Consider the following 11,717-nt stretch of genomic DNA (forward strand, 5'->3'; position numbering starts at 1 on the left):
GTGGCTTAGTGAGGATCCTAAAAGCAAGAGTGGTTAGTATAATCTGAAGGAGTCAGGAAAGGCATTGCGTAAGAGGTGACCCATGGAGCTGATTAGGGTTTGCTTTGCAGAGTTAACTAGGTAGGGCAGCCCGAGGGGAGGGAACTGCTTCAGAGAAGGCTCAGGTGTGGACAGAGAATGACTATTTCAGGGCAGTGTCCCTGGTTCACTCCTCCCGGGGTAAGGGCAAGGTGTGGCAGGGAGTCTGGCCTTGTGGGTGTCAGGAGTTCCCCTGTGGACCCTGGAGGCTGGTAGGCTGGTGGGGATGCGGCTGTATTAGTCCAGGCAGGAGAGTCCTGGGGAAGGGGGATGGAGAGAATGACCACACTGGTGAGAGTGACAGGGTGAGCCTCCAACAGACAGAGCAGTCTGACTTACAGCCTCAGGGCCTTGTGGGGCTCCTGCTTCCCCCCTCTGCCCTGTGGCCTCCCCCCAAGCACCCAGGCCCCATCGCATGGAGCCACGGCTGTTCCTCAGGCGCATCCTGCCCTCCCACCTCTGGACTTTGCAAAGGCTGTTCCCCTGACACAAGTGCCCTTCCCCCCATACCTGCCAGTGAGAGGATTCCCACTACTCCCCAGATGAGGAAACTGAGGCCCACGGGGACAGTAGCTCACTCAGGGCAGACGAGGCAGAGGAGAGAGAGGCCGGGGTGCTGGTCCCTGCTCCACCACCTCAGGCTTCTTGTCTCTAAAATGGGCTCACAACCCCTGCCCTGCACACCCCTCAGACCCCACAGACAATAAGTGTTCAGAGAATCATGGAGGTGGAAGCATGGAGGGGCGGGGGGGGGGCAGGGGTGTGGTCCTGGGTCCCCTGCTGTGCCCAGGACCCAGAATCCTTGTGAATGAATAGCAGTCCTGCAGGAGGTGACCAGGTGATGCTGGAGATGGGGGTGGCTGCCTGCCTGACCAGAACCCCAGGTGGCCGGCTTATCTCTGTCACACCAGGGTCCCTGCTTTATCTCTGCAGCAGTGGCTTTTCTGAAGAAGAGCCAGCCTGGAGGCCATTTCTGGGAGGAGGAAAGGTTTCTGTCCCCTTTGACATGCCCTGCATTCCTGGGCTGGGGGAGAAGCCTTGGCCCGGAACTGGATCAGATGTCATGGCCTGCCTGGGGCGTGTGAGGCTCCACACCTTTGACCCTGGCCGTTCTCCCCCCACGTCCTTCCTCCAGGCCCTCCCCCCCACCATGTCTGCAGCCCTGTTTGTCCCTGGCTTCCAGCAGCATGCCTGACCTCCCAGGCTCTCTGGCGTTCCAGGCCCCAGTCAGCGAGCCTCCTGCCCACTCCCCAGCCTCACCCATCTTCCCGTCCTGTCACTCCTGCAGCCTCACAGGCCTGGCCCTGAAACCATCATTTCTTCTCCTGGATCTGCAGGTCGCCTGAATTTGGCTGATATAGGCTCAGCTGGGCTCCATCACTTATCTGGGGATTGGCTGGGGATCAGGCCCTCTTGACTGGGTCAGCTGGGGTGGCTCTGCTCTGTGCCATGTGCCTCTCCTCCTCCTGGGACCTGGCATGCGTTTCTCATGGCAATGGCACAGACAATGGAGAGCAAGCGTGAGGCCTGGCCTCAGAGCCGGCATGTGGTCACGTCATTTCATTCTGTTGGCCGGAGCCCACCCTGTGGCCTTGGTGGGGACACAGGAGAGCCCTGCAAAGTGAGTGGGTGCAGAATCGGGGCCAACAAAGTGATCCCCCAGGCATTGTGGGTGAACTTGCTAATACCTCCTTGAGTCGGGCCTCTGAGTTAGGAACTATTCCGTCCCCATTTCTGTAGGAGGAAACTGAGGACAGAGGGCTACAGTGATCTGGCCAAGAGCACACAGCCAGTTAGGGTGGAGGGTCAGCCAGAGCTGCCTCTCCATTTTATTCCTTCTTGGGGAGCCAGGGTGAGCCTGCGGGAGGTGGAGGAGTGTGAACCTCTCTCTGGCTGAGAAGGCTTGCGCGAAGCTGCTGAGACAGTGCAGGGGTACAGGACACCAGAGCAAGGCTGAGCCCACGTGCCGATCCTGTATCCAGGATGCAAGACACTGAAGTGTGAGTGATGAGAGAAGACGGGAGGAGGAAACAGGGCAGGACGCACACAGGCCGGGACCCAGAACAGCACAGGGGCCCCCTCTTTGTGACTCGGGTGTTGAGCCTTCATGGGACGTCAAAGCCCGTGCTCAATATTTTGCACGCTTCCAAACCCCAGTTACAAGGCAGGGACAAATGTACACCTTCTAACGTCCCCGAGTGCAGCCAGCTTGCTGAATCCACCGGCTTTAGAATGATGTTCTGAAAACGAGGTACAGAATATGTGGGGGAAGAACAGGCAGCCTCTTAGCTCAGACCCCAGGAGTGAATTTTAATGGTATATTGGCGGAAACTTCAGGTGCAGGAATGGATAATAAAAATGCTGACCACGTCATTAGCTGAAGAGGGAGGGGACAACAGCTCTTTCCGGAGGGGGGACACCCGAGGAACTGTTTTCTTGGCAGAGTGGCCTCTCAGAATTGGGTTTGTCAATATCAGGCCTTCCTTGTAAATGGTGTTTATGTGTGGTTGCCGTTCGTTGCAGGAAGAGACGTTAGGGCTAGAGGGAGAGAGGCAGTCTGTTCAGTGGAAATCAGCACCCTGGAGCCAGGAGCCCTTCTCTGCTCCCACACTTAATTATTTCTCCCCAGAGGATTGGAATGCACCCTCCCAGGGCCGTAACCTCCCTCAATTCCCCTGAACGGGCCAGTTTTACTTTCATCTCATGCTGTGCACAGAAAAGAAAAAAATAATGATACTTTGGGCAGAGCATGGTGAGATTGTTCTGGAGCCCGGGGCAGCTCCTCCTGGTACAGACTGAGCAGCCTGGAGGAGAAGTGTGTCACACAGAAACGAGTGTGACCATTTTGGTAGTGTCCACAGCAGCAATTCTCAAAGCACAAACTGCACGAGGGCAGGAGTGGGTCTGCTTTTGCTCCTGTCAAGTGACCAGCTCGTAGTAGATGCCCAATCAATATTTTTAGGATAAGAGCATGAACGAAGTGTTTCCAAAACACTGATCCCATGAGGGGCTCTGTGACAAATGGATCCTATGGTCAAATACCTTGGGAAAGCATGCGTCGTCTTAAAGGTTCATGATACACCATCATACATGTATACTCAAGGCTCTGAGAAGTCCTGCAGAGAAGGGCTTCCCTACTACTCTGTTTAAGCCATCATTTCCCCAGACCGTTTGGTCACAGACACGCCTTTCCTTCCCTACCCTGAATCGTGCTTTGGGAGATGCTGGCTTAGAGAGTACGACAAGGGCAGGGGTGCCCCGCGCGGCGGGCGGGCAGCTTGTGAGTAGTGTTCATGAGGAGAATGTGAACAATAGCAACAACAGCACCCCTTGTTTTCCAGAATATTCCAGTCTGGGGGGAGGACTTGGGGACACAATGACAGGAAGGAGTGGTGGAGCTCTGCTTTGCTCACGCTGAGATTTCCTCCCATCCTTAGAGGTGTGTCCCCCCTGCTTGGGAGCATGGACCCTGGGCCAGGCTTAGTCTCTTCTTCCGGACTGACTGCAGAGGGGACGGCCCTGCTGGGCCGGTGACCCCGCCTCTCTCGCACTCTCCCTGCATCCTGGACCTTTCCCCTGCTCCATCCGTTGGATGCTCCAACAACAGGTCTCCCCAGTGGAGCTGCTCTCTCTGCCCTCGCTATCCCGAGAGGCTGCCTCACGGTCCCTGCACAGCCCACCGGTGAGCCAGCTACCAGCCCCCTGCCCTGCAGGCGTCCTGGGGGACAGGCAGAAGATACTCCCCTGACCCTGCCCTGTGCCCCTGGACCAGGACTCTGACCCACATGCTTTCTCCCTCAGGGGGAGCTCTTTCTCACGGGGCTGCAAGCCCTCCTACACATGTTCCACCTTCCGGCCCTTACAGGGGCCCAGACACGGGATTTGCTGGGTCTTCATAGTCCCACCTTCACATCTTGCTCTGTGGCCTCAGTTCCTGTCCATCATCACCTTTGACCCTTGGCAGCCTTGGAGAAGCAGGCTGGAAGATAGGCTATTCCCATGGTACAGACGAGGGAGTTGAGGTCCAGCCAGGACCTGCACAGGTTGTCTGCCTGTGACCTGCAACCTGGGGGTCGGTGCACAGACATCCAATTCAGATCTCAAGCCTCCTCCTGCCCAGACCCACTAGGATGTGAGCAGGGGCGGCCTGGGTAAGGCTGGCTTCCCTTCATGGGTCTTGTTCATTCATGGCACTGCCAGTTGGGACTCCAGTTGCCTGGCGGTGTTGCCATGTGAACTGCCTGGCCTGTTTGAAGCTGGCTGGGGGACTGGGATGGTTGGCACAGCTGGCCACTGGTCTGGGATGTCCAGCCCCCACAGTGGATCTTTAGGGGGCTGAGACCATTGAAGGAAGGACCTCCATGAGGTCATAGTGAATCAGGGGTTCAGCCAGCCTTAGACCTCACTCTTCGCGCTTCACCCCTCACCCTCTCTTTCTGCTGCGCCAGGCTGCTGCCCCACACGAAAGGGCTGGGTCTATTCAGTGGTATCTGAGGCCCAAGTTAAAGACTAGATGTGGAAAGGGAGGTGACCCCCGGACCCCCCCGCCCTCGCAGACAGAGGGTTCTGAGCCCATTGCTGACAGGACTCCCCACCCAGTATCCTGTATCAAGGCGTGGGGGAGGTGGTGATGACCCCACTCTGTAGGTGAGCAAGTAGAGGCCTGGGGGCCAAGCGACTTGCTCAAGGTCACCCATTGACCAAGCGGGAATGAGGGCCCGAGAGGGCCTGAGCAGGGGCATCAGGCTGAGACATACCTGGTTCCAGCACTTTCTGTCTCATGAGTTCAGATAAGCCCCTTGGCTGCTTGGAGCGTTGGTGCCTCATCTGTGCTTTGCCCATGAAGTTCAGCCGGTTCTGAGGGGATCTGTCACCCACAGCGTTGGGGGCCGCATGGGAAGAGGTTGGGAGGAGCCCATGCTCCTACCCCTGGCTACGTCGCCTCCACTGGCAGGACTTACCCCAGGTGCCCCCTCCACCAGGAAGCCTTCCCTGAGCCCCAGGCTGGGTGCCCTCCTCAGTGACTGCCCTTCCCACTAGAGGCGGCCTGCTTGATGCATGATGGACGTCACGGGTGGTGGGTGGGCCTGGCACTTGGGGACCAGGGCTTGGGGTGGGGCTCCCTCATTTTGCCAACATCTGACGGGGTCTTGTCATGGTAGTTGCACAACGTGACCTTGGCCCTGGAGCTGCTGAAGGACGAAGGCCTGCTCACCTACCCCATCAGCCCCGAAGGTGAGTGTGAGCACACGTGGGCTGTGTCCCTGTTCCCGCCTGGGGTAGGGGGGGCAGTGTGTGTTTGTGTGGCTGTCTTTCTTGGTGTGGCTGGTTAATGAGCATTTGCAGAGGCTTCCTAGGGAGCACTGTGCCCACAGTTCCACCCACCCACCCCGTGGTGGAGGGGTCCCAGGGAGAGGAGACGGGGACTGGGTCCCTGGGGACGTGCTGTCCAGCAACGTGAGAGCTTGAGGAGTTGCTGCAGTGAAGAATGGGGTGTGGGGGGCACTGGGCGGGAGGAGGAGGGGGCGGGACCACGTGACGGGTCCTGGGACTCAGGCCTACCATGACCAGCTACCTGCTCTGCCAGGGGTTCCCCGAGTTAGCACTGCAGGCCCGTGTCCGAGGACACCCCTCAGTCCTCGGACGGTTGGTCACCCCCTGCCCTGTGCAGACCTGACTGGCTACCCTGCTTCCCTCTGGCCACAGACATTGTGAACAAGGACACCAAGAGCACGCTGCGGGTCCTTTACAGCCTGTTTTGCAAGCACAAGCTGAAGGAAAACGTGGACAGGAAGCCTGGTGGATCCCCGAACTAACCATCACTGCCCCACAAAGCTGCTTCTCAGAGCCTGCCTGTTGGTCCAGCTGGAGGGCCCCCCACCTCCGTCTCCTGTTTCCATCTGTCTGAATATCTCTGAACGCACTAGGGTGTGGATCCATTTTGAGCCAACCTCTGGCCCCGCTCAGTTTAATTTAACAAATGTATTTCTGGGAGGGATTTTGGGAGCCTGCTGGTGTCCCCCGAAGGGCTCTTAAATATGCATAAGTATGGCTGACCCCTGTACTCAGCCTCCCTCCCCATGGGGCTGGCATGGAAGGTGCTCGCCTCTCATCTCTGAGGGCGCCCCTGGGGGCAGCCAGAGCCCAGCAATGTGGCTTTGGGGTGGGAGGGGCTCTCAGGTGTCAGGGCTCATGGCCAGAGCCGGCCTGCCCACACTCAGCTGCTGTCGCCCCCATGCCTCCTATTTGGGATGACGGCCCCAGGTTTACCATCCAGATACAGGAGCCCCACGTGGCTCTAAACCCACGCTCCTGAGCCACTCGGGGAAGTTCGGTCACTTACCTGCCAGAGGAACTGTGGCTCAGGCCTCCCCCTTTGGCTGAAATCATGAGCTTCACCCAAGTCACGAAGCAGAAATCTTTGTGACTGATTCATGGCTCAGATGGTCTCCCAGTCTGCCTGCAGGGAGGTGTCTGGGGCTGTGGGTCCTAGCGTCGCTGGCTTTGTGGCTTTCTTGCTGACCATGTTCTGTCTCCTACCCCACCCCAGCTTCTCCAAGCTGAAAGCCCTGTGTTCTTTCCAAACCTTTCTGAGGCTGTCGTCCCTGCCTGAGGTGCCCTCATCCCACCCACCTCAGGAGCTTGTCACTCACAAAAGGAGTGGGGACATGCTTGCGGAGAGAATGGAGGAGGGGTGAGCCCTGGGACAGGGTGGACGCCTGGGGGATCCGGGTGCTTGTAGGTGGGTGCAGGGAGTGGTTCCCACACAGGGGACTGGCGAGGAGGGGAGAGGAAGCTGCTCCCTCCATTCAGTGCTCCTGCTTCTCCTCCAGCCCAAGAAATCTGACTCCAGTTAAAGTTGCAGCAGAAGTTAGAAGCAGGATATTTATAGAGGGCGTCAGTGGAAGACGTCCAGGGCCTGAGAAGGAGCTGGCAGGCTTGGGTTGGGTGTGCAAACAGCTTTGGAGTGATGGGAAATGCCTCGAAGGCCGGGGTGCCTCGGAGTTGAGCCGCTTCCCAAAATAATCCAGGGGGCAGCTGTCTTGGATTCTGAAACTGGGTCTGGCTGCCTGAGCTGCGGGAAGCCCCAGGCCCCACACCAGCCCCACTCTGGGAACAGATGGCACTAGGAATATTTTTTTCTTTTACCAAAGTCAGCTGGTAAGCGAACAGCTTGTCTGGAGAAAAGTGTGTTCCTCCTCCTCCTCTCTCTTTTGGCAGCAGATCAAACCTGCCACCGCCCCTACCCCAGTCCCTGCCCCCGTGGGTCTCCTTCCTTATATGATCTGGGCAGCCAGGCAGAGGGCCTCACAGGCCTTTCTTACCTCAGGGCTCACAGGGTCCTCAACCAATGGGGATTTGACCCAGGGAGCAGCCGGGGCCCCTTGGTCCATGGGGGCCTGGGCTGAGCTGGGGCAGCAGACTCTGGGAGGCCTGGCTGGTTGGAAAACAGACAGTGGGGATGTCCCAGAAATGATTCTTCCAGGAAGAGCCGGGCAAAGGACCTGGGTGGGCAACAATTGCGTTTCAAATCTATGATCGTTTCAAATCGATTGGTATGCTTATTGCCCATAAACGTGATGCATCCGTGCACTTGTGGGCTTTTATATCCTCGTGCACAAGCCATTACTCACAAACCTTCCCTGAACACCCACTGTGTACAGGCCCTGGCCTTGGAGATGAGGCCATAGAGGCAGCTGAGATGGAGGCTGTGTCCTGGCGGCACACGTGGCCTGTGGTGGACGACACAGGGTGGCGTAGTGCTCGAGTCAGACTGTGGAGCATGAGTCCTGGGTGCGTCCTCTATTTGCTCTGTGATGCTGGGTGAATCACTCACCTGCCGAAGCCTTAGTTTCCTTCACTGTCAAATGGAAGTAATAAGGAATCTACTCTTTGTGGGGTTATTATGGAAATTAAAGAAGAGAATCTATCTAAAGAGCTTGACACATTGCTGGGCATTCAGCGTTTAATAATGTCAGACATCACCATAACCACCATCACCATCACCATCACCACTACACCTACTAAAACAGAATTAAAAGCCTAGGGGTGGCCGATGGCTCAGTAGGTTCGATTCCCACATGGGCCGGTGAGCTGCGCCCTCCACAACTAGATTGAAGACAACGAGCTGCCGCTGAGCTTCCATAGGTGTGGCCGGATGGCTCAGTTGGTTAGAGTGTGAGCTCTCAACAACAAGGTTGCCGGTTCAATTCCCGCATGGGATGGTGGGCTGTGCCCCCTGCAACTAAAGATTGAAAACGGCGACTGGACTTGGAGCTGAGCTGCGCCCTCCACAACTAGATTGAAGAACAATGACTTAGAACTGATGGACCCTGGAGAAACACACTGTTCCCCAATATTCCCCCCGCCCCCAAATTTTTTTTTAAAAAAGCCCATGGGTTCTGGTGGTCGGGCAGGGCCCACCAGCTGATGTGCACCCCACTGGGGCCCATGGGGACAGTCAGTACAGGGGTCGGTGACCAAGGGACAGACCCAGAGCCCCTGGGCTGCACGCTATGTACCAGGCACACTGTTTTTGCTGCTCTCACTTGGGTGTCAGACTCTGAGTTGCCAACAAGCTGCAGGTGACGTGGCTGGACTCACCTGATCGCACGTCCCACCTGTCGGTATTCTCAGTCCCTGGTCCAGACATGGTTTGGACACTGGGAGGTCTAGATCTGAGCAGGCGATTCTCACACGCAGCCATAGTTCCAGACCACAAAGAAATAGAAACCCATAGCCCCTCCTTGTTTATCTTCCGTTTCAGTAGAGAAATATCTGTCTTCCCTGAGAAAACACGGCTGATGTGGTGCTGAGCAGTGACTGGCTGGCCCAGGACAGGAAGCTGGTGAGAAGGAGACACAGAGATCGGGGCCCCAACTGATCCCTCCTGGGGCCTTGGATGGCCACGGCCAGGCAGCATGAACAGGAGAAAACAACCTCAGATCCGGCTGGGCTTTCTCTCCTAGTTGCATAGTCTAGGTTCCCCTGAGTCATCTCTGTTTTTGTCCTGCATCTCTGGGCTGTAGTGGTCATTTCTAGCTTTGGCTTGAAACCACACTGCATGTGACCTCTCTGTGCATTGACCCCGGCTGATTCGGCTAGAGCCCTGCTCTGAGTGCCGTGTATATAAACGGGTCTGCTGCCCACTGAGTGCCCAGTGCCCAGCGCCGGTGTAGAAGCTGTAGATGCTTTGGGCCCCAAAACACCTGGACCCAGTGCTGCTAAAACAGGGACGCGCCAGAAACGCTGAATCTCAGGCCCTCAGGCTGGGACGCTCTGCCACTTCTTCCCAGTGGAGCCCCTGGACTCCCTCTTCTGCTCAGACTCCCTTCCGTCCCTTCCCCAACCTGGGGCGACACAGCTAATCAAGTTCATCATTCACCCACCGAAACCACCCTCTAGCAAAGTAGGAACTGGCTTTAAAGACCGGACATCTGGGTTCAAATCTCTCCTCTGCCCTTTATCTGCCCATGACCTTGGGGGAAGGAAGAGGGGAATTACCAGGAGGTGTCTCACTCACCCGTCTGGTGTGTACTCGGGTTGGCAATGCTGATGGACTGAGTACCCGTGGCCACTCTGTCTGCCTTGAGCTTCTCGTGACAGACGAGCCAGGTCCGAGTGTTCCAAGAAGAAGCTGGTGGCCCTTGGTGACTCAGACTGGAAGGCACATGGCAGGATCCACAGGGCTCTGTGGCTGCCACCGTCACACTTGGCTGCTGGTAGACTTGGCAATGGTGAATTTGAGATGCAAGGAGCAGGCGTTGCTTATGTGAGACCAGAGCCCGGGACCCAAGGAGACGAGGACACAGAGAAAAAATGGGGTTAGCAAGAAGATGGTGGCTGGGCTGGCAAGCGTGGATGGCGGTTTGCGGACAGTGTGGATCCAGCCTCCAGTGAGAGTATAGTGCCGCCAGAGAGAATATAGTGGTATGACTCCCCTACCTATGGCTCCGTGGGTGTTCCTTTTTGGCCTCACCATGTTCTGCGTTCTTGTGTGGGGAGCGGGAGCAGAGACCCTGCCTGACAAATGGCGCAGCGAGCAGGGTCCCCCGCACGACAGATGGCCTGGCCACTCAGCTCATCAAACCCATTTCCTTCCCATGCTGGTCATGCAGCTAGACTACATTTCCCCGTGTCCCTTGTAATTTGACATGGCCTCGTCACTGATCCCTAGTCAATGAAATGTGAGTCAAGTAGGAAGCAATGTTGCCGGGCCTGGTCCCCAAACCTGGCCCCCACCAAGCCCCTCGATGCTCCTTGACGTGCACTGATGACCCGGTGATGCAGACAAGTGTGGAATTGGATGCCATGTGCCGAACCTGGTGGGGCCACTGATGGAATCACCCTGGGTGAGGAGCAGCCTGCCGGTCAGCGGCACCTGCTTTGAACCTTACATGAGTAAGAAAGGTTTGAACTTCGTCCTTTTGGTGTGTGTTGCAGCAGCTGGTGGCATCTTGACTCACCAGCTGCTTGGATTCTGCTGTGTAATCCGTTTGTTTTATTTCAATCATACAGTTTTTCTTTTTTTGTTTCTAGAAGTTTCATGTGTTTCTTTTTCACATTTTCTCAGCCATTTTATAGGGTCTTGTTCCTTACTCCCATTTTTGATTCCTTCTTTTAATTCTTTCTGTACATTCGGCGTCTTTGTTTTATGTTCTGCACCTGACGGTCTGATGCCCGAAGCCCACCTGTGGTCCATTCCCGCTGCCTGTTGTTTGCGCTGAGTCTTGTCCATGGTGTTTTTCCGTGTGTGTCTTGGGTGAGCTCCGCCTGTGGTCCTTCTACTTACCCACTGGGAATTGTCCGAGATCGACGCTGAAAACGTGCACCTCTGGAGATAATTCACATCTGCTTCAGCCGGATGGCAGGGGTCACTCCGAGTCAGCTCCCTTTAAATTCAGGTTCTAGTCTAAGACGTGTGGTGCACACAGCTAGTGTAGACACCACATTAGGGCTGGTTTGTGCCTATGACTTCGAGGAGATTTGTTTTTATCTTCCCCCAGTGCCAGGGTTGATATTAGGCAAGTGTCCTTGCTTTCCGCCTTCAGGCTCCCGCCACCCCACAACTTATTCCCACAGTAAAAGCACAGCCCTTGTATCGAGCCCAGCTGCATGTGGGCTCCCTATCTGCCTCTCATGTTGGTGGGCCCAGGGTGTTTTTCCCACCCAGAGCAGTGTGTGGTCGTGGAAAAGGACGATCAGGTGACCAGCTCGGCAGATGTCCCCAGGGCAAAGTCCGCTTTAGCAACGGCTTACCTCCGCGCACTGGCAATTTCACTCCCGGTTCTCTGGATTTTCCTTGTTCCTGCTTGCTCAGTGTGATGCATTTTAATACACGTATTATATATGTATATATGTATATATAACAACACGGTCATGTACACATACACATATGTTGTTTTTTCGTTGCTTTGCCTTGGGACTATTACTCAGTGAATAATCTCCACAGTGTGGAAAATAAAAGTCCTTCTCTGGTTGCACGTTGTAGATTTTTGATAAGCAGCAAAGCATCTTTGAAATTCTCTCTCTCCAGCATTTCCGTCCCCAAGTCTCCCTGTGGATGTAGGTATCTGCTCCCCCACCCATTCTCCTCCACTCTCTACTCCTGGTCAAGGCCACTCAATACCCCCTCCCAG

At 56.1% G+C, this 11,717-nt stretch overlaps 1 protein-coding gene across 1 annotated transcript in view; it reads left to right on the forward strand.

Moving 5' to 3' along the window:
* Positions 1-8,014, forward strand: part of PARVG (parvin gamma) — a 20,519-nt gene extending 12,505 nt beyond the window's left edge. The window contains exons 10-11 of the mRNA XM_074324945.1: positions 5,241-5,313; positions 5,785-8,014. Coding sequence (XP_074181046.1) covers positions 5,241-5,313; positions 5,785-5,894 — 183 coding nt within the window. The 3' untranslated portion in view covers positions 5,895-8,014. The remainder of the gene's footprint in view (positions 1-5,240; positions 5,314-5,784) is intronic.
* Positions 8,015-11,717: the final 3,703 nt, after the last annotated feature.

Source organism: Rhinolophus sinicus, linkage group LG02 (genome assembly GCF_036562045.2).
Source record: "Rhinolophus sinicus isolate RSC01 linkage group LG02, ASM3656204v1, whole genome shotgun sequence".
Classification (NCBI taxonomy): domain Eukaryota; kingdom Metazoa; phylum Chordata; class Mammalia; order Chiroptera; family Rhinolophidae; genus Rhinolophus; species Rhinolophus sinicus.